Here is a 23,509-nt window from a genome sequence, read left to right as displayed (position 1 = left end):
GGTGGCTCAGATGGGAAAGAATCTGCCTGCAATGCAGGAGACCCAGGTTTAATCCCTGGGTTGGGAAGATCCCCTGGAGAAGGAAATGGCAACCCACTCCAGTATTCTTGCCAGGAGAATCCCATGGAGAGAGGAGCCTGGCAGGCTATAGTACATGGGCTTGCAAAGAGTCAGACACGACTGAGTGCCTCACACACATACATATGGGGAAGGAGTAGGTTAAGGTACCGAATACGATACAACAAGAATGGAGGAGCTACACTCACAAGTAAGAACATGGGTAGATTTCAACAAAGTATTAAGCAAAAGAAGCTGGATACAGAATTAATCTACAATGCGGGAAGTCTGAGTGACAGAAGTCCTTGTAGGGGAGGTGGTTGATGGAAGGAGTTACACGAGGGGACCTTCTGGGGCTGGTGGCAACATTGCTTCTTGACCCACGTGAATGCTGGTTACATGCATCCGTTCAGCTTGTGAAAAGTCACTGCACCGTATGTTCTCTATGCACGCTTTCTATAACAAATTTCTGCCTTGGCAAAATGTTGTAAAATAATGCTCTCATATCACCCGGTGCATGTTAGAACGGTGAGCTTCGGAAAGACAAAAGGTGACGAGTGTCGCTGGGGATGTGGAGGAAAGGGAAGCTCTGTGGACCGCCGGTGGAATGCAGATTGATGTAGCCACTACAGAAAACAGCAAGGAGGTTCCTCAAAAAATTAAAAATAGAACTACTCTATGATCTGGGGATTCCACTTCGGGGTATTTATCCAAAGGAAATGAAAACCGGATCTTGAAGGGATATTGCAGCATCAGTCCCAGCAGCCTGGGTATGCAAACAACCCGAGTGTCCTCAGTGATGAATGGATAGAGATGTGGTGTGTACACACACACACACATGAATATTATTCCATCACGAGAAAGAAGGAAATCCTGGCTATTTGCAACAACATGGAAATTATGCTAAGTGACTTAAGTCAAACAGAGAAAGACAAATATTGTGTGATACCACGCAATATACATGGAATCCGAAAGAGGGGAACTCATAAAAACAGAAAGTGGAATGGGTTCTCCCAGGGGCTGAGGGATGGGAGAACTGGGGAGGTGCTGTTTAAGGGTCCAAACTTACAGCTAGTAAATGAGGAAGTTCTGGAGATCTCATGCATAGCATAGGGATTAGAGGTAACAGTACTGTATTATAATGAATTTGAGCAAAATCTGGGAGATAGTGGAGGACAGAGGAGCCTGGTGTGCTACAGTCCATGGGTCACAAAGAGTCGGACACGACTTAGCAACCGAACAACAATTGTATTATAAATATTAGACTTGCCAAGAGACTAGGTCTTAATGATTTTCCCCCAAAAAGGAAAAGATAATTCTGCAACATGATAAAGGTTTAGCTAACATGACTGCACACACTGCATTATATATATGCACTGAGCCAACATGTTGTCCATGTTAAATTCACACAGTGTTATATGTCAAATATATTTCAATTGAAAAAACCCAACACCCTTATGTTGCCATTTGCAACAACACAGATGGACCTAGTATTATACTTAGTGAAGTCAGAGGAGGACAAATATTAATATTATATGATACTGTTTTATGTGGAATCTAAAAAATAATACAAATGAATCTACATAGAAGACAGAAAAAGACCCACAGACATAGAAAACAAACCTATAGTTATCAAAGGGGAAAGCATTGGTTGGGAAGGATAAATTAGGAGTATGGGATTAACAAACACTCCACATAAAATAGGTAACCAACAGAAATTTACTGTATACCACAGGGAATTATAGTCAATACTTTGAAATGACTTATAATGAAAAATAATCTGGAAAACATGTAACTGCATCACTTTGCTATATCATTGAAACTAACACAATATTGCAACATTGTAAATCAACTATCCCTGTTGTTGTTCAGTCGCTAAATTGTGTCCAACTCTTTGCGACCCCCTGGACTGTAGCCCACTAGGCTCCTCTGTCCATGGGATTTCCCAGACAAGAATACCGGAGTGGGTTGCCATTTCCTTCTCCAGGGGATCTTTCCAATCCAGGGATTGAAGCTGCATCTCTTGCTTGGCAGGTGGGTTCTTTTACCACTGAGCCATCTGGGAAGCCTTAAATCAACTATACTTTGATTAAAAAAAAAAAAGAAAAAGAAAACAGTACTCTTAGAAACAGAGACTATTATTTGAGAAATGAAGAAACTGAAGCAGAGGGTGTCAAGCAGGCTGTCCAAGTCTCACATGTAATGTCACGATCCGAGCCCAGGTGGTTGGGCTCCCATGTCCCGATCCCCAGGGCTGAGCCCCATTGCCACCCCAGCCAGGAAGGGGGACTCACCTTGGAGTAGTCAAAGCCGTGTTTCTCCTTCACTCCATTCCGACACAGGGTGTAGTTATAAAAGCGGGAGTTTTTGAGGAGGCCGACCCATTCCTTCCAGCCTGGCGGCACGTAGGAGCCATTGTATTCATTAAGGTACTTCCCGAAGAAAGCTGAAGGGGAGAGGCACCAGGAAGCCATGTGAGGTTGCAGAGCGCAAAAGCCTTCTCTTGCCATTACTCAATAGAAATTTCCAAACCACGCCAGGCCAGGACGTGGAGACAGCACTGCCCCCTGAACCACGGAGTCCCTTGGCCAGCAAATGCAGTCTGTGACCCCCTTCTCAAATGTTTTCACATGCAGAAAATAAAATACATAGGATTGCAGAGAAATCGATTGTTTTGGAAACTCAGTTATCAAAGTATTAGGAGAGTTTGCCATAGAGTAATGGGTCCTTAAAAAAATAATGAAGATGCTAAACGCAAGGCCTTGTAAAAAGTGATCATTTCAAAGTAGTGATGAGTGAGAATAGTTTTGTAAAAAATATTTCTGTATTTGGCTGCACTGGATCTTAGCTGTAGCACGTGGAATCTTCAGTTGCAGCATGTGAGATCTAGTTCCCCAACCAGGGATTGAACTGTGTGGAGTCTTAGCCACTGGACCACCAGGGAAGTCCTGAGGGAGAATATTTTATTTTGCAATACCTACAGCAAATGCAATGGAATACTGAAATATCGGTGATTTCTACAGATGGCAAATTATAGTTCTGCTGACATGCCACAGTTAGAGGCCTACATTCCTAATTGAAGCGAATGTCAAGTGTCAGTTGTAGGTCAGTGAAAACAAGAGTCTAGCTTTTTACCACTCAGGTTTATGGACCCCCTTGGATTCTATCTACGACTCAGTGACTAGAAGAGCTAACATGTTAAAAAACCGGACCAAGGCCAGTCGTTGGTGGGGGCGTGGAGCATCTGGAGCTCGCACACACTGCCAGCGGATGTGCAGACCGATCCTGGCACGGAAAGAAAACTGTTTGCTAGTATCTGTTAAACTTGATCATAGTCATAGCTTCTGACCCAGCCATTTGAATCCTGAATTTCACTCAGCGGAAACGCATTCATATGTTCACCCAAAGTCACAGGCAGGACGGGCTCACAGCAGCAGTATTCGTGATAGCAGATAACTAGAAACAAAACAGATATCCATCTGTGCACCAGTGGGGAAACAGGACCACCCTGGTGGTCCGGTGGTTAAGAATCCACCCGCCAGTGCGGGGGACATGCGTTCGATCCCTGGTTCGGGAAGACCCTACATGCCTCGGGGCAACCAGGCCCTTGTGCTTGACAGCCTGTGCTTCTCAGCAGGAGAAGCCATGCGATGAGAAGCCCGCACGCTGACGCCACAGCAGCCCCCGCTCGCAGCAACTACAGAAAGCCCGTAGCAATGAGGACCCTGTGCTGCCATGAACAACAAACAAACAAATACAATTAAAAGAGAAGAATGGAGAAGTACAATGTGTGTTTATACACCCGAGTATGTAGAGAAACAAGGAAAATACTAGTGCTGTGTTTACTAACAGGGACGCATCACGACAACCAAACAGTGTTAAGAGAAATAAAGCAGATATAGTCGTATCACTGCGTGATCCCACTTACATCAGGTTCAAAGCCAGGCAAAAGGAGTCTATGGCATTGGGAAGAAAAGCAGTGGTCATCGCTGGGTGTGGGGGAAAGGTGGATGGAAGGGGACTTCTCGGGTAATGATGGTCTTGTTCTGTTGCTGGGACACGGGTGGTTCAGCTGGTGAAACTCCACGGGGCTGGGCGTTTACAGCACAGCATGTCTCTGCAGGCCTGCTCCCCACCATCAGCAAGGCTTACTTAAAAAAAATTTACCCTAATTCATCCAGACTGGGACATACCCCAAACTCTCTGTGGGTAGTGAGGTGACACAAGATTTTTGAGATATTTTTGGTTCTTTGTATCTTCCTCAATAAGCAAGGACAATTTTAAATAATTATAACCTATAAGGCCATTTTTTTTTTTAGCAATGGACAAATCTGTGAGAGTTTTTCCAGAGGCAGAGGCGCCAGGCCAGCCTTCTCTTCCGGATGAGAACACCGGGGCTCTGAGACACTCAGAACCACTGCCGAGAGCTCGGGTCGTGCAAGGGATTTACAGAGATCCTGCAAGCTGGGTGCTGAGTGCTGTTCCTGGCAAATAGTGAGTGTCCAGTGGGTGTCAGTTCAGAGCCTAAGATGAGAAGAGACAGACGGGGATGAGTGCTGAAGAATTGATGCTTTCGACTTGTGGTGCCAGAGGAGACTCTTGAGAGTCCCTTGGACAGCAAGGAGATCCAACCAATCCATCCTAAAGGAAATCAACCCTAAATATTCATGGGAAGGACTGATGCTGAAGCTTCAATACTTTGGCCACCTGATGTGAAGAACCGACCACTGGAAAAGACCCTGATGCTGGGAAAGACTGAGGACAAGAGAAGAAGGGGGGCAGCAGAGGATGAGATGGTTGGATGGCATCACTGACTCAATGGACATGAGTTTGAGCAAGCTCCAGGAGATGGTGAAGACAGGGAGGCCTGGTGTGCTGCAGTCCGTGGGGTCACACTCAGACACGACTTAGTGACTGAACAACAACAGAGGAAGGAGAAGTGGGCAGGGGCTGGGCTACGATGCCAGCAGAGGTAAGAGGGGGCCATCAATTTAGAGCTTCTAGAAAGCATGGAGGCCCGCTGGAGTCCTGTTGGCTCAGAGGAGAGGGGGCTGGGCCAGGAGAAGCCGCCATGGAGCGGAGCCCTCTCTGGGGTTTCCCTGGAGGCCTGGCAGGTGGCTGGCACTGCCCAGGGGTAGGAAGATCCCTGCTCATCCACAAACACCAGATCCCCACATCCTCCTGGGCACAAGGCAAAGGGAAGTGTTTCCATTAGATCCCCACCCCTGCACACAGAACCAGGAAGGGAGTGCTCCTGAGGAAGCAGTGTGAACTGCCTCCTAGAAAGAGGCTGGCGTGAGGAGGCGATGGAAACACGAAGGGAGGACCCCCAGCAATCCGGGGGTAAGGCGGAGCGTCCCTTCTGGTGGGAGGACGGTGCAGAAATGACCGGAAAGAAGCTCCGGGCTGCTGGGGCCTGGAAGACCGGCTGCCCCGGCTCCGAGTCCTGAGTAACAGTCTTTACAAAGGGAAAGGTAAGCAGGTGATGGGTGCCCAATTTAGTGGTGACTGCATGTCCCGGCTGGGTGTCGGGGCATCAAAGACGGAAATGCCAGCTGGAGGTAAGAGGCAGCTGCAAAGTATCAGGTGAGCTGAAGGCTGGAGACTCTTTCTCGAGAATGCCCCCTTCTAGAGGCTCGCTACGTCCGCCCTGTAAAGCAGTGACTGAGCTGGGGGCAGCTTTGCCCTGAGACACGGCAGGGTCTGCAGGCGTCTGAGGTTTATCACAACCTGGGGAGGCGGGCGCTGGTGGCTTCTAGTGGCTGGAGGGCAGGGAGGCTGCTAAGCATTTGACAGAGCTCAGGATGGCCCCTCCCATCACAGGGCACCCAGTGTCAATAGCCTGGAGTTGAAAGAAAACCCTGATTTAAAATAACTCCACCCAACTCTCAGCATCTTCATCCCACCAGTAAAAGAACCAATTTGTGAGAGCTGAGAAAGTACCTGGAGACCAAGTACAGCCCAGGAAACAAGATCTGCAGAGTCTCAATGACCTTACTCCCCACTTCTGATTTTCTTTCCATAACTGGGGAGCTCTACTCTGCTAACATGGCCGGCCTCTCTCCACGCTTTCCTATTCCTCCTCCTCAGGGAAGACTGCCCCTAAGGGCAGCAAACCTTCCTGTAAAGGCCCAGAGAGTAAATATTTTAGGTTTCCTGGGCCAGATGGTCCCTATTGCAACTATTCAACCCTGCTGTTGCACGAAACAGTCATGGACAATTGACTGTGGCTCTGTTTCAATAAAACTTTATTTACAAAGGCAGACAGAGGACCAGATCTGGCTCATGGACTGCAGTTTGCTGACCCTAAGCACATATGTCTGGTGGGTTTGGAGGGACAAACTGGATATGCAAAACCCAATCCTTCCTTTGCTTTCTGTAAGGAGTGAGTTACCTTCAGGCAATGCTAGCTCAAGGGGGCTTGGCTCAGTGAGAAGTCTGTCTGACTCTGGAGTTTAGCATCAGGAAGCCCAAATGCCCTCAGAAGGAAGCCAGGTCCTCAAACCGGGCCTTTATCAGATTCCTCCAAGTGCTATTTTAACTTCCATCTGCTGACTCCTTAATTTTATTCCTCATTTGGTTCAAAATTTCAACAAGGAAGAAGGGGACTTTAATAAGTCCAACACTTTGTCATGACAAACAATATTGGTGGTGATGTAAATGTTTTCTTTTGAAACAGAGTGAAGTAAAAAGAGTAAAACAATTGAGAGAAAATATTAAGTGAATGATAGAATCAGTGTCCTGGGCATGTGAAATCAATATATTCATTTAACAACTATTTATTAAACACCTAAAGAGCTGGAGCTGTCCACACCACTGGAAACATAGCAGCAAAGACGACCCACAGGACCCCTGGCCTCATGGGGCTCATGTTCTGTGTCTGTGGGGTGACTGTGACAAGTGCAGAGATGATGTTGGTGACAACAGAGATGAAGAAAATAAAGGATGGTGATGCAACAGAGCGGCCAGAGATGGACCACGGGAGGTACCACCGGGCCAGGTATTCAGGGGAGGGCTCTTGGAGGAATGATGAGAATGAGAGAGAAGACAGGAGTACAAGGAAACGCTCCAGGCTGAGAGCACAGCAAGTGCAAAGGTCCCCAGGCAGGAACAAGCTCGGGAGCACACATCCTCCGAGATATTAGATGCCAGATTTTGCACTTTGTGTGCATTTTTCTGGAAACAGTCCACAGCTTTTGACGTATTTTGAAAGGAACCCAGGACAAGTTATTTAAGAAGCACTGAACTTCACTCTCTTGGTTTGCAGAAGAGTGAATGAAAGTCCAGAGAAGGAGGCTCAGGGACGCCCCGCTGGGGGAACTAGGGTCCCTCCCAGATCTCCCCAGTCCCCGGCTCATGATCCTACTGGTTTGTCTCTGAAGACCTGGGCCAAGGTCTTTCTGATGAATGTGCAACTTGGAATGCTAAAGAGCCTAAATTCTTGGCCCAGCTGGTGGGATAAATATTTCTTGGGCGGTGGGAGGAGGGGTGACTTTGGAAGCCCACCCCTGCCTATTATGGTCCAATGTTATGGGTGTCAACACATCCAGAGCTATTTCCTGTGTTAGAATCTCCTCTTTCACATCTCTCTCTAACCTCCAACCCTTAAAAACTCCAGACTTTATTATTCAGCCTCCACAAGGCCCTAGAAAACAGGGGTTCAGTCAAAGGCTTTTAGTGCCAAATTAGATTTTGTTCTCATTTGATTAGATTTCCCCAAGGCAGTTTTTAAAATGGCTATTCCAGCACCAGTTGAGGTGGGAGAAGCGAATTAGTGTGGGCCCTGGGGCTCTGAGGCTGGGAGATATGGGCTGGAGAATGAGCTAGAATTAACATCAAGATTAAAAATACAGACCGTGTCACAGTTGGAGCCTGAAGTCACTGAGCCTTCACTGCTAAGATGGTGTAAAAGGGAGACCAAACTGGGAGCTGGTGAAGGGGTGGAACAACTTGGCAGGCAGATTATGAGGATTAAACGCCAGGCCAGGGAAAGGTCGCTGACCATGTGCCGGCTGATGGCTGCCCCTAGGACGCAGGGCTGGCATCAATAGAAAGCACAGCGCACTTGCTTGCTCCTGTGTACCAGGAACTGGGTACAAATTTACACCTGGCAACAGAGACTTCAGTTTCGCGCTGTGATTCTTTGGGTCCCACCCCTTCCTTATGTAAATACACAGCAGCTGCATGCATAATCTCAGTCTGACCAATCAGAGCGCTACATTCCCCTGGCTACTGCCATTGGTTCAGGGATGCACATGTGACCCAAGTTCGGCCAATGAGAGTCAGACCTGGGATTTTAGGGCGCTAGTGGGAAGGAGCTAAATTTTTCTTTCATGGAGCTTGAAGCTGGTGGGATATAAGCTTGAAACTGCCAGCAACCATCTTGCTACTAAGAGGTGGGGAGTCTGTTTGAAAGTGAAGCAACATGGAAGAAAGCATCAGAGGTGAGAGATGGAAAGAGAGAGAGGTGGAGAGAGGAATATTCTTGTTCGAGTCCCTGTGTCCACTCTTACCTGAAGTCACCTTTAATGCTAGCGTTTTCAGTTATGTCGTCTTTCCCAACATTAGGGGACACTGGACAATGGGTACCTTGTTAGTTGTCACAACCAGCATCAAGTGGGTAGAGGTCAGGGATGCTGGTAAACATCCTATACTTCACAGGACAGCTCCCCAGGAAAAAGAATTATCTGGCCCAACACATCAGCAATGCCAAGGTTGAGAAATCCCAAGTTAGGTCAACTAATAAATCCTACCACTCCATTTTTGTTGTTGTTTTGTTTGCTTAATTCCTTTCCGGTTGAGGTCTTTCCCCAGCAGTTAAAAGGCCCAAGGAAAAGACAATGAGATGCTTAGTGCAGAGCAGGGTTTTGGCAAACCACATCAGGCCTGCCACCTGTTCTTGTAAATAGTTTCATTGGAACACAGCCACACCCATTTGTTTAGGTATCATTATGGCTGCTGGCATGCTACAATGGCAGAGTCGGATTGCTGAACAGAGACCATGTGGCTGCAAGTCCAAAATATTTACTATCTGGCCCTGCAGGGAAAGTTTTCTAACCCTTGGTGTAGAGCAAAATTCCCTGTGTGGGGTGAAGGACCCTCTGGGATTTAAAACAGGGCTGTGGTGACTTGGAAGAAGAATGCCAGTTCAGCAGAAGCAGGCTCTGAACTGGGTCAGGATGGTGGGGGCCCCACATTGTGAAGGAGGGTCACAGCAAGGAGGCTGGCCATGGCCATGACAACCGGACAGGAGCAGCCAGTTACAGGCTGTCCTAACGCATGCGTGGTCCTGATACGCACAGATGTTGTGGTATGTACATACAACAGAACATTACTCAGCCATGCAAAGGAACAACATTGTGTCATTTGTAGAGATGTGGATGGACCTAGACGCTGTCCTACAGACCTAAGTCAGAAAGAGAGAAATAATACCACATATTAATGCATATATGTGTAATCTAGAAAAATGGGACCTATTTCCAGGGCAGGAAGAGAGATGCAGACACAGGGAGTGGACATGTGGACACAAGCGTCCACCAACGGGAAGGTGGGATGAGCTGGGAGATTAGGATCGACATATATACACTACCACGTGTAAACTAGATAACTAGTGGGGAGCTGATGGACAGCCCAGGGAGCTCAGCCGGGCGCTCTGTGATGACCGAGAGGGGTGGGATGGGCGTGCGGGGGTGGGAGGGAGGCTCACGAGGGAGGGCATATGTATGTCCATATAGCTGATTCACTTCGTTGTCCAGCAGAAACACACCATTGTAAAGCAATTATACTCCAAAGAACAAAACAAAAAACACAGTGTCCCACAGCATGGTTCACATTCAGTTACGGCAGCATAATAACTGTAACTGCATGAAGTACAAGCTTCAAACCTCACCACGAGCTCCTCTGTCCACAAACCGCTGTGTGAATAACAGACGCTCGTCACGATCAGTCACAGCATTTCCTGCAAAGTCTGTCAGTGACTGCTCACTGCCCACCCCTTACTTCATGCACAGAAAGCAATTCATGTAGTCGTGTTGCCTTCTTGTCTCCCAGAGACACAGCTGTAAGACGTTTTACAAAAGTGGATTATCAAAAGGAGAAAGCTGGCCACCAGAGGCCAGAGTGCAGCCAATAAACGAAGGGTTAAAACGCTGAAATTGAAACCCTGAGTTGAATGTCAATGGAATCGCAGAAGTGGATCAGACCATGAGGATGTGGACACTCACGGTGTGGGGAACTCCGGATACGCGGCCAGATGAAGGCAAACGTTACCCGGATGTAAACGACAAGGACAAGGATGTCTCAGAGGAAGGGATGTTAAAGGGACTCAGAGGTACTTTGCAACACTGAACGCTGAGTGATCTTGAGCAAGTTGTTTCTCTCCATGCCTCAGCCTCTCCATTTATAAAACGGGGACAACAACAAGTATCCCCCTGGTGGGTGGTCGTGAGAACTCATATGTGTACAGCGCCTAGAAACAAGTGCCCACTAAATGTTAGTTTCATCAGCACCACTGCACCCGTCCCCTTCTTGCTGTTAATACCGTGTCTAAGGGAGGCCCCGCAGAGACAGATGTCAGAAGCCAGACCCTCCTCCTCCCCGCTTGGAGGGAATTCTTACCCCCCACGTCCTTCCCCAGCGCTCTCTCCTGTCCTGCAGGCCCGGGCAGGCAGCTCTGGTTGCAAAGCTGAGGGCCCGCTTCCCCTTCTGGCTGCTGCTTTCTGCATTTGTCTGAGTTACGTGCTGCTGGGGAACCATTCAGAGTCTGATGGGAGAACCAGGCCCTTCTGTTATCTCTCCCAGCCCCGAATCTAACTGAAATTGCCTCGTAATGATCGCATTTGTGGTCTGTGAAAGCTGTGTCTCGCGGCGACCGGAGACTGAAGTGAGCTGGTGGTGAGTCTGGCACAGGAGCGCAGACGGAGGCATCGCTTTGAATTCGGGGGAGCTGGAGGGTTGGGGCAGCTGGAATAAAATCAGCATCCGGGGTCATTCTCTGTGCTGGAGAGTGGGTCAGACTGAGCCAAAGCGGGGGCACCACTGTTCTGTGCCTCCAGGTGGCCATTCCCCTTCGCTGGGGGTGACACCAGGGTGATACAGACAAGCAGCCCAGGGGCATCTCTGCAGCCAGACTGTCTGGTCGGCTACTTCCTAACACTCACCTCCAGCAAGTGACTTCACCCTGCTGTGCCTCAGTGGACAAGGATAACAGTTAAGCCACTGCCTGCTGTCACGTGGAGTAGGGAAAACCAACATGTGCATGGAACAGAAAATAGTCCCTGGCATGTCCTAAGCACCTGGCAAGTGGCAGCAAGAGGGACTGACAGCACCCGCCTTCAGGACCCTCGCGTCCCCCACGGTGGGCCATCTGGGCGGAACTGTCGACGGGGCTATTTCAAGGGCATTGGCGCCTCTGAACATACATTCAGCCCACACCATCTCCACCCACATCCTACATTAGAGATAATCGATAAGTAACTAAGAGTCAAAATATTCCAGAGTGGACTGGTTGATCATGCTACATTTCATTATTTACATTCGAATATAAACATCTCATTAAATATTTACTCATTTTGATTGGGTAGTTTCCCTCGTAATTTGGAGCCAATGGATCAATATCTATACATTTGCATGAATACACACACACACACACACTCTTCTTTTAGGTGACCCCTGAAAAGCCACAGCCACTGATTCCTCCTAAATACAAAGATCCCAAGTGTCCATCAAAATGCTCCTTCCCCACCAAAGGGCGGGAGTATGGCTGAGGTTGGCCAATCTGACTCTGCCCTGGGATTTTGAATCTTGAGCTAGGAGACTCAAAGGTGGAAAAAAGGGTTGGATTTCTGTAACACCCTCCATGAGACAGTTGCTCAAGAGCCGCAATCTAAATCCTCAGATGCAGGGCTTGGGAATCCAGATGAAAGAGGCAAGGCCTTCACGATGATTTAGTCCAAAAGGAGAAATGCATCTTGCTTCTCCATCCTCATTTCTTTGCACACAGAGGAAGCAGCCTCCACCTGGACTCGGGGCCTCTAACCCAGACACCCCCAAGTGTCCAGAGGACCCTTCTAAACCCAAGATCTCAGTCGTTTTCCTCTAGTGACTCCCCGACCCGTCCTACAACCTTCTGCATCTCCCATCACTCGCCCCACTGTCCACTCTGTTCTGAACACTCTGGACCTGTTGTTCCTTAAAATGCTTTGAACTTACTGCATCTCAGGACACGTGCACCTGCTCTTCTCTGCCTCAGATCCTAGCCTTCTTCCTTCTCACATGGACTGGCTCCTTCTCACTGTGACAGATCAGATGTCACCTCACCCTAAGAAGGTGTCTCTGATCGCTGTCCAAGGTCACCCATCCCTCTCACCAGCCTATTTCTCTTCTCCATGGCACTTGGTGCTGAGGTTATCCTGTAGGTGTGTTTGTTTCCCTGTTTATCATCATCTCCCCAGGCACGTGGGGTCCACAAGGCAGGGGCCTTTTCTGGGTGCTGCAGCCCCAGCCCGGTACCTGGCTTAGCATGGGCACACGGTGACAGCTTCTGACAGGGTGCCTGGGTCAGTGGACTTGGGGAGGGCCCACAGGTCGGGCAGGGTAAGGCTGCTCACACCTTTCCTGGGAGGGCTGGAAAAGCAGCAGCTACAGGTTTTATTAGAAGGGATTTCTATCACAGTATTGGCTAGGAGTGAATGCTGCGTGGTGGAAAAAGGCTACACGGAGGTGCTGGTGATGTGAGCCCACGTACAGAGCACGGGGAATGTGTACCAGATCAGCAGGGGTGATCTGTCCTCCAGGGGACACTGGCAATGTCTGGAGTCATTTCTGTTTGTCACAACTAAGGGAGAGGCACACAGCTGGCATCTAGTGGGCAGAGGCCAGGGATGCTGCTAAATACCCCCAGTGCATAGGACCGCCCCACCAAGAGTGATCTGCCTCCGAAGCATCGGCGGTGCTGAGATGGAGGAACTCTAATGCTGGGCAGTTTCAGAAGTTGTGTGGGTCTCCTGGTGGTGGACACTGGGGGTGGAGTGTGGCTTTGAAGAGCTTGTTTTTTTCCCAGAATCCTAAGAGTTCTGGGTTTGAGCCCTGCCTCCTCGGGCAAGTGAGTGTTCCTCTCTGAGCCTCAGTGACTTCGTCTATAAAACGGGGGCAGCAGCAGCAAATGAAATCATGTCTGGCAGAGGGGGGAGCACTCCAAAAAAAGGAACTGTGAGTTCCCAAAATATAGCTCACTTTCCTTTATGGGGGCGGGAGGATGAGAACTCAAGTCCCTGGAGAAACAAAAATAGTTGTTAGGAACCAGATTCTACAGCATCTTGGAAAATGACAAGGTTCCTTGGAGACTCCAGTAATGAGCTCGGGGAAGGATGTTTATGCTGCACAAAGAAACCATCTAAGCATGACACGATAGCAGAGATGGGCGGGAGTGCGGAGCCGAGCCAATGACAATAACGACGTTTGCCAGAGCGACTCAGAAAGGTCAGTGCAAAATGAAGTAGAAGCCTGGAAAAGTCCATCCTTCCCAGGACAAACCACCCCGTTTCACACACGAGGAGTCTGGGAAAACACAAACAGGTCTTCGCCCTCCATGACTTCTTCCAAATTCCAGTTGGCCTGTGTCTCTTTCATATGTTTTTGCCATTTTTAAAAAAAAAATTAGATAAGTATTTATTGAACATCTACTGTGTACTGTTCTGTGAGGGGTGAAACGGTGAACAAAACAGACAAGCTTATCTGGGTCCAGCGTACTTCATGTGTTTATCCGTCTCTCAGTGAGATGGTAACGTTTGGCCATTTTTATGTATCCTCTGGACAGTTAACAAAACTTAAAAATTTTTTCCTTCCAGGTCAGTTCATTTGGTGCCAAACAGGCATCTCAAACTGGAGTTTTGGTCGGTTCCCCTAAAACTGCCTCTCACCCCACATTCTGATAAATGCCTCCAGCCACCCCACCACCCCGCCGGGTCTCCAGCCGTCCTCTCCCCTTCATTGATACATCACAGATACACTGATGATACATCACAGAGGCTCCATATTCTGAACACACTCAGCACTGAGCGCCTCCCAATCTCTCTGGGACCACCGTGGTCCAAGCCACCACCTTCTCTGGCCTGGACCTCCCTGGGGCCTCCTCCCCGGTCCCAGCGCCTCTCCCATCTAACCTCCAAGCTCCAACCTTCCTATCCAACCTCCATCCAACCTCCACCGTTGCCAGAAGGGTTCTGTTAAATCACAGACCGGGCCCCGGTTCTGCTCCAAACCCTTCAACAGCTCCGCGTCACCCTTGAACTAAGACTCAGAGTCCTTGTCATGGTCCACAAGGTCCCACGTGATATGCCTCCTGCCCCCTCCCTGACCTCACCTCTCCCCTTGGCTTTGGCCCATTCTGCTCCCACTGTGGCGCCTCCTCCCGTCCTCCCAGCCCCGGAAGCTCATTTCTACCTCAGGGACTTTGCCCCTGCTGTTTCCTTTGAAGGAAGCCTCGTTTTCAGATGCCTGCGTGGATCACTCCCTCCCCTTTCCCAGGCGAACTGCTCCCGTGTTACCTTCTGGTAGGTGTCCAAACATCCTACTGAGATGGCCTCTCCCTACTCCGGCTCTCCCTCTTCTCCTGACTTTGTCTCTCCACGGTACTTAGCACCACCTGACAAATTTGTCCTCTGGCTTTTCCCACCCGCTCACCCAACTAGAACACCTGCTCCGTGAGGGCAGGGGTTTCTGCCTGCCTTGTTCTCACCATATCTCTACATCAAGAACCGAGTTTGCCAAGCACGAAGGCGACGTCAGTGAACATCTGCGGAGTGAATGATGAATTGATGGAACCAATGAAGGCCCAGGGGAGGGGAGGCCTGCGGGAATCTTGTCTGGCTGAGACGCTAGCAGATTCCTGTTGCCGGGTGCCCAGGGTGCACTGTCTTTGAGCAGAACAGCAGATGGAATTGTTAGACTGTTGTCTTTCTATTTGATTTGTGGCATCTGATGGGTTGAACTGGGATCTCTTTCATCCATGTGGAGCAGGGCTTCCCTGTGGGGTGCTTTGCAAAACTGAAGAAGGTCCCCAGGCCAGTGCTGGTCAACAGTGGTCACGTCAGGGTCCCTTCAGAATCTTAAGAGCTATTGAGGATGTGAATTCGTTTACATTGGTTATACCTGGTGATAGTTATCATACTCATACTAGAAATTAACACTGAGAAATTTAAAACACATACATTCATGTAAAAATAGTAATAATAAACCTACTTGTTGGTATCTGCTGCTGCTAAGTCGCTTCAGTTGTGTCCGACTCTGTGCGACCCCATAGATGGCAGCCCACCAGGCTCCCCCGTCCCTGGGATTCTCCAGGCAAGAATACTGGAGTGGGTTGCCATTTCCTTCTCCAATGCATGAAAGTGAAAAGTGAAAGTGAAGTTGCTCAGTCGTGTCTGACTTTTCACAACCCCATGGACTGCAGCCTGCTAGGTTCCTCTGTCCATGGGATTTTTCAGGCAAGAGTACTGGAGTGGGTTGCCATGGCCTTCTCTGCTTGTTGGTATATATATTTCAAAATTACAAATAAACATATTTTCCCCCCAAAAAATAAAATCAGCGAGAAGAGCTGGACTGTTTTTAAAGTTTTGCAAATCTCTTTGAAAGTGAAAGTCGCTCAGTCACGTCCAACTTTTTGCAACCCCGTGGACTGTACAGTCCATGGAATTCTCCAGGCCAGAACACTGGAGTGGGTAGCCTTTCCCTTCTCCAGGGGATCTTCCCAACCCAGGGATGGAACCCAGGTCTCCCACACTGCCGGTGGATTCTTTACCATCTGAGCTCAGGGAAGCCCTTTAAGGGGTCTTTGAGGGTCTGGTGTAACAGAAGACATCTGTTACTGTCTGCAGTCGATGTGTTGTCATTTGTTGTTCTGTTTTGTTTCGTGAAAAACCCAACCTCGCACAGAAAGGAGGGGAGTCTTTCCATAGCCTTTTTAGACGGTGGCGGGTCTGCTGTGTACCCACTAGACACACTGTACACATGAAGAAAACTCATGTTAAAAGGCGAATGATGTCTTGGGATTATCATGAAAATGTTTTGGCGCCCAGGGTTCCTGGGGCACACTTTGAAAACCATTGAGTTGGACAGTGATGGAGTTCTGCAACAACCCAACAAGGCAGATAATATTTCTGTCCCCATTTTACAGTTGGGGGACAGAAACTGTTGGCAAACCAGCTGGAGAAACTGAGGCACAGAGCGATGAAGTCCCCTATGGCCGCCCCAGGTGGCAGAGCTGAGACTTAAACCTGGGTGGTCATCTCCAGCCTGGCTTTTGGCTACTGCCCTGTCCCGCATCTTGGCAGGGCCGTGGCCCCAGTCACTGAAGATGGGGGCATCTCTCACCTGATAGGTTGGGAGGTGCTTTGCAGGGGATCCTTCAAGCGGATTTGGCCTAATTATTTCCCAATCACTAGTAAAGAATCTGCCTGCCAATGCAAGAGATGCGGGAGACTCTCATTCGATCCCTGGGTCAGGAAGAGTCCCTGGAGGAGGAAATGGCAATCCACTCCAGTATTTTTGCCTGAAAAATCCCACGGACAGAGGAGCCCAGTGGGCTACAGTCCCTGGGGCTGCCAAGAGTCAGACTCGACTGAGCATGCACGTCGTTTATACAAAAAGGGGACACTGGGTTCGACTCCTTGCAGCAACCTTTCCTCTGCCCTTGGCGTTCACCAGCTCCCTTTCTTCCTCTCCCCTGGGAGAGAATGTACACCGTTTACAATAGGGCACATAAATGCAAACGAGATTCTGGTGCTCCTGTGAATGAATGCAATGGACCAGGAATAAGAGAAGGAGAAGTGTGCTGTGAATGGAGATTCAGGCCCTGCCGATGAGATGTCACAGCATCTGTTGTGTTGCCCAGTGTCCACGTGCTGCTTCTCCATTAACCCAGCTGCTAGCTGGCACAAGGCTGCCAGGACGGAGCCGACAGGCTCAGCCTCCCTCGAGGGTAGATGTGGCCAGGACCAACCTTTGGTGGATGGCGTGGTGTGCGAGTTCTCGTGAAGGCCCTACAGGAAGCGGGAATGCTTCTGTATCTTCTACTTCCTGCTGGCTGGCTGGCTGTGGACGTGGGCAGTCATTTTGGACAAGGCTAGTTCCCCAGGGCAGCGGGGCTAGGTGATAGGAGCCTGGGTAAGAATCCTGTGTGCCATATCATCCCGGGGCTGTGATGCCAAGCCGTCAAATGAGAGAGAAATCAGCACTTCTTATCCCTAAATGACTGTTATTTGGGGACTGATGTGCTTGCCTGGAGAATCCCAGGGACGGAGGAGCCTGGTGGGCTGCCGTCTATGGGGTCACACAGAGTCGGACACGACTGAAGCGACTTAGCAGCAGCAGCAGTGCCCTAAACAGCAACATCAGCTGTTGTTTAGTTGCCGAGTCGTGTCTGACTCTGTGCGACCCCATTGACTGTAGCCCGCTGGGCTCCTCTGTCCCTGGGATTTCCCAGGCAAGAATACCGGAGTGGGTTGCCCGCACCTGGACCTGTATTCTAAAATACTGGGGACAGCTGTGACACAAACACAGCTGGCTACTGCCATCCCGGGGGTCAGCAAACCGTTTCTGCAAAGAGTCAGACTGAAAATATTTTTCAGCTCTGTGGTCTCTGGTCCCTGTTGCAGAATCAACACTGCCGCTGCAGAATAAAAGCAGCCACCAACGATACATAAATGAATGGGAATGACTGTGTTTGAATAAAATTTTATTTATAAAAATAGTCGACAGACCCCTGTGGGCTGCTGACACTTATAATTCAGGAATGTTGCTAATATTGGTAAGATCATCATCTTATTTTTTTTTTTAAAGCTTGGAAATCTGGATTTTGGGGTAAAATTCCCACATTTAAAAAAAATATCTTGTAATTCAAGCACAATAAATTTAGGGTTAGAGTGTGGACTCGGGCTGCTGGCTGACACGTTGCGAGACCCAAATTTGGTCCTAAGGGTGCAGAATAGAGACTGAGCTGGCCCTGGCCACACTTCCATCCCATTCCCGCTACCAGGAGAAGGACCCTGAGTTGTGAGACCAGAGCCATCTGTGATTTGGCTTTTGGGGCAGAGTAGAACAAACCCACTAACCTTCTGGGGGTAGAGCTGGGGTCGACTGAGGAACAAGTGATAAATGAGAAGGAAGAGCTTTTGCAAACTCTAGAATGCCATAAATATTAGATGTAAAATGCCACAGGGCTGAAGTCTTTTGTTTTTTTGGCAGACAAATTGGCTGAGGTGGCAGGGCCAGGAAGAAATACATTAAATAGACCCAGAGCTCCAAAGCTCTTAGGGCTGGGACATTTCTAATCTTCTGTAACTGGATCCTTTTAACTTTGGGCTGCTTGCAAGGTTACATGAATCTCCTCCTTCTGCTTTTGAAAAGATACTAAATGTAGATTGCTGCACGAAGTGATAAATTGATGCTGTAAAAGTTCTGGATGCCAGAGATGGGATTGTGCTGAGCTGAGAGCTATGGGAAAATTCATGAGGAAGGTGGAGGCCTGATTATGTATGGAGGCATCCTGGGCTGGAAGCAGAGAGAACTGGGGGCCGGGGGAAAGGCCTTCTTTCCACTTGCCTCTTGAAGCGGAACCTGGATTTGGGTTTCTGGAGCAGACCTCTGTTTTATTTATCTGCCCAGCACCAATTCTCCTGTCTTTTGGTGACTGTGCTTCTGAAGGAACCAACATTTTCCTCTCTCAGTGACACCTGTTCCAAGTGAGGCTTTCTCTAGCTCCCAGCTCCTGAGCTGAGCACATGATCTGGGCCTGGTCAATCAGGGTAGCCCATCTCCCCTGGCCTCTGTGATTGGGTGATGGAGGGACATATGACCCTAGCTGAGCCAATGAAAGCGTCCCCTGAGACTTTCACTGGAGCATCAGAAAGAGGTCCTCTCTTTCAGTCAGGGTCACTCCCCTGGTAAGATGGGACGTGGGGGAAGGGCGTGGGGGTTGGGGGGAAGGGGGTCTTGACATCAAAAGGCATACCTTCCTAAGAATAAAACCAACCCAAATGAAAGTAAATCCAAGCAGCAAAAAGACAGGGTTCTGATGACAATGTTTGAGCACCGAAACTCAGCCAAATTTGCCTGAACTAATTTCAATTACATTTCTTAATGCTGGGAAAGTCAGAGAGTAATCAAAATTCCATTTTATTTTCATTTTCTGCTTACTTCAAGCCTAACACCTAAGACTCATCCATTCACTCAAATTTTAACTGGGTACCTAACGCCTGCCAGAAACCTGCCTGACTCTGTTCTCGCACAGAGTCAGGCACGACTGAAGCGACTTAGCAGCAGCAGCAGCAGCAGCAGCACCTGCCAGAAACTGTTCTTAGATATAGCAATGAACAAAACAGGTGAGAAATAAGTTCAAAACACCTGAGATACGGGTTACAAACAATTGTCAGTTCAAGGATAACATTATTTTACCTGATTTCTTTCACCATGAACACACTCACAGAGGTACCTTTATATGATCTAGCTTTCAAGACTCTTGGGTAATAAAGATTTATTCTGCTTTATAAAACAACCACCACCCCACCACCACCAACAAAACCAACCAAAATCCTACTCTGATCTGAGAAAACAAATCAGTAATTTTCCCCTCTTTTAAGCAAATGTAAAACTTTTAATATCCATATTGTTGTGTAAAGCACCAGAAAATTATCACAGCTTCACACAAAGGCATTACACACATTTCCACAGGGCTTCCGGTAGTAAGATGGAACAACCTCATGTAGAGTCTACAGGGGATTCTTTGATTTTTCCATTTGACTCAGATCTCCATGAAAGCCTGAGAAATGCTTCACTGACATCAGCTCAGTGCTGATGAACGTTTAGCAAAGACTCTTAAAGCAAGTCTGAGCGTGTAAATTATTCTTGAAAAACACATGTCACAAGTGGTGTATAATCCACGTTCTGAATTATCGTTCAAAACACAACCATGTGTCAGGAAAATGAGTATTTCGATTTTCCATGAGAAAACAACAATTACAACAACAAAAGACCACCCGAGATAATTTAAAGGCGGCTAAGTCCTTTGAAGAACAGAAGCAGGCTCTCTGGGTCGAGGGTAGTTGGGGTGGAGAGGACTCACTGACACAGGGAGGTCAGGAAAGCAGCAGGAATGCTGGAGATGGAAGGAGACCACAAGGAATAGAGAGAGATGGCGAGGAGTTAGCTGTGGCCACCGGAAGTGCAAAGGCCCTGGGGCGGGTCTGACCTGGGACTGTTTGAGGAGCAGCAGAGAGGCCCAGGTGGCCTGAGTGCGGCAAGAAAGCAAGAGAGAGAGGGGTAGAAGTGGACAGGGAGGTGTAGAGGCCAAGGAGCTGTGAGTTTATTCTTAGAGCAGTGGGCAGCCAGTGGAGGGTTGGGAGCAGGGAGTGACATGATCACACGTCCATTTTCAAAGCCTCCTCTAGCTTGCTAGGTGGGGAGGAGGAATGGCAAATTGCTGGGGAGAAGCAGGACAAGCAGACACCCGGAGGGAAGGAGGGCTGGGGCTGCTGTTTACATGCCTCTTTACCAGCCCGTGTTCTGCCTGTCTGCTTTTGGTGAGGTCACGGCTGGGCTGCAGATGACCCCGAGGCTCTGGCCGACGCATGGAGCACGGGCTGCTTGGGCCTTCAATTAAATGCTGGCCTCAGCCACCCACTTCCTGAGAGAGTCATGCAGCTTCAGCAAATGGGGACTGGGGCCATCTGTTCCCTGGAAATTTCATTAGTCTGGGATGGAGCCCGTCCCCCTCCCCTTGGTGCCACGCACACATTAGCCAGTGCTGGGGCCAGGTTTTAATGCCATTCGGACGAGCTGTATCTGCAAATATGTATGCATTTGGGCTTCCCTGGTGGCTCAGATAGCAAAGAAGCTGCCTGCAATGCACAAGACCCAGGTTCAATCCCTGGGTTGGGAAGATCCCCTGGAGAAGGGAATGGCTACCCAATCCAGTATTCTTGCCTGGAGAATTCCATGGACAGAAGAACTTGGTGGGCTACAGTTCATGGGGTCACAGAGTCAGACATGACTGAGCAACTAACACATACATGCATGCATTTATTTATTTATGCATGTATGCCAAGGCATGCAGGATATTAGTTCCCTGACCAGGGAGCAAACCCATGCCCCCTCAGTGGAAGTAGAGTCCTAACCAGTGGACCACTAGGGAATTCCCTTCTGGTCCTTTTAAAGCATGGTTTTGTCCTCATTCTCTGACACAAATCATACCAATGTTTTCTTAAGTCAGTCTCCCAAGGCAATCAAAATAAAACCCAAAATAAACAAATGAGAGTAATCAAACTTGCAAGCTTTTGCACAGCAAAAGAAACCACAAACAGAATGAAAAGACAATCTATGAAATGGAAGAAAATATAGGCAAATGATGGGACCGACAAGAGCTCAATCTCCGAAACATACAGACAGCTCATGTAACTCGACAACAAAACCCAACAACCCAACTGAAAAAATGGGCTGAAGACCTAAACTGACATTTCTCCAAAGGAGACTTATAGATGGCCAACTGGCACATGAAAGGATGTTCAACGTTACTAATTAGTAGAGAAACGCAAGCCAAAATTACAATGATGTATCACCTCAGTTCAGTTGCTCAGTCATGTCTGACTCTTTGTGACCCCATTCGCTGTAGCATGCCAGGCTTCCCTGTCCATCACCAACTCCCGGAGCTTGCTCAAACTCATGTCCATAGCGTTGGTGATGCATCCAACCGTGTCATCCTCCGTTGTCCCCTCCACCACCTCACACCAGTCAAAATGGCCATCATCAAGAAATCTGCAAATGGACCCTCTTGGTGGTCCAGTGGTTCCGAATCTGCCTTCCAATGCAGGGCACGCGGATTCGTTGCGGGGCAACTAAGCCCTCACGCTGCCGCTACTGAGTGCTCGAGCTCTAGAGCCCGTGTGCCACAACTAGAGGAAAGCCAGCAAGAAGACCCAGTGCAGCCAGAATTACCAGAAAAAGAAGTCTACAAGTAACACATGCTGGAGAGGGTGTGGAGGAAAGGGAGCCCTCCCACACTGTTGGAGGGAATGTGAATCGGTACAGCCGCCGCCATGGCAAACAGTATGGAGGTTTCTCAGACAACTAAAAATAGAGTTGCCATATGATTCAGCAGTCCCACTCCTGGGCATATACCCAGAAGAAACTCTAATTCAAAAAGATACATGCACCCGTACGTTCACAGCAGCATTATTTACAACAGCCAAGATGTGGAGGCAACCTAAATGCCCGTCGACAGATGAATGGATAAAGAAGACGTGGAACACACACACAGCAGGATATTACTCAGCCATAAGGAAGAATGAAATCATGCCACTTGCAGCTACGTGGACAGACCTACAGACTATCCTACGGGGTGAAGTCAGAAAGACAAGTATCACATGGTATCACTTACACGTGGAATCTAAAACCTGATACAAATCAACATGACTACGAAACAAAAACAGACTCTCAGCTACAGAGAAGAGACTTGTGGTTGCCAAGGGGGTCAGGCGAGGAGGAAGGAGAGCTTGGGATCCACAGAGGCAAACTGTCATATGGAGCATGGATAAGCAACCAGGCCCCACTGTATTCAATATCCGTGACAAACCATAACAGAAAAGGAAATATATGTGTAACTGAGTTACTTTGCAGAAGAAATTAATGCAACATTGTAAATCAACTATCCTTCAATAAAATTAAAAAAAAAAACTATGTTTTTTTAAATTAATTTTTTTATTGAAGGAAAATTGCTTTACAGAATTTTGTTGTTTTCTGTCAAACCTCAACATGAATCAGCCATAAACGATGGTTTTGTCCCAAAGAACAGGACAAAGGAGGCACAGGAAATCCATAAGAAACCCTTAGAAGGTGGCCCAGGAAGACTATCGATCAATGGATATTTAATTATCATCTTGGAGGAATCTGACACTAAGCTGATCCTTCAAAGAGCTGTTTGCCACACCATTAGACTGATGCCCCACTTCTGTGACAAACATTTTGTAACGCTCCCTTATTTTCCTGTAGGGAAACTTCTAGGCAACAAAAGCTACAGACACACATCATTTCAAAAAAAAAAAAAAATCAATATAATGTTCCAATCACAATCCACAAGAAAAAAAGGAAGTCAGTTTATAATAAAGAGACATTTCAGCATGAATTTCCGATCACATCCATCAAGGAGACAGGACGGAGCAGCGAGACGTGTGAACCTAGATTCGGGGGGCGGGGGCGTGACAGGCGCGCTCGTAAACTGGGCGGGACTGCGTCACACGCTTGACGCGGCCCTGCCGTCGGTGAGACAGCCAGCAACGGGGAAAAACTCTGCAAAAAGCTCTGCATTCACGTATAATATACACCCCACTGACTTATCCTCACATTCCTGGAAAATTCAGAATGGATTAAAATTGCAAAAACCCTTTCAGTGTTTTTATATAAA

At 48.4% G+C, this 23,509-nt stretch overlaps 1 protein-coding gene across 5 annotated transcripts in view; it reads right to left on the bottom strand.

Annotated features, from left to right (window-relative positions):
* SULF2 (sulfatase 2) overlaps positions 1 to 23,509 on the bottom strand; it is a 125,699-nt gene that overhangs the window by 39,002 nt on the left and 63,188 nt on the right. For all 5 annotated transcript variants that reach the window (XM_005909287.3, XM_070381079.1, XM_070381078.1 and 2 more), the window contains exon 4: positions 2,352 to 2,503. In XM_005909287.3, the coding sequence (XP_005909349.1) occupies positions 2,352 to 2,503 (152 nt within the window). The remainder of the gene's footprint in view (positions 1 to 2,351; positions 2,504 to 23,509) is intronic.

This window comes from Bos mutus, chromosome 13 (assembly GCF_027580195.1).
Source record: "Bos mutus isolate GX-2022 chromosome 13, NWIPB_WYAK_1.1, whole genome shotgun sequence".
Classification (NCBI taxonomy): Eukaryota; Metazoa; Chordata; class Mammalia; order Artiodactyla; family Bovidae; genus Bos; species Bos mutus.
This window is presented reverse-complemented; position numbering and strand designations above follow the sequence as displayed.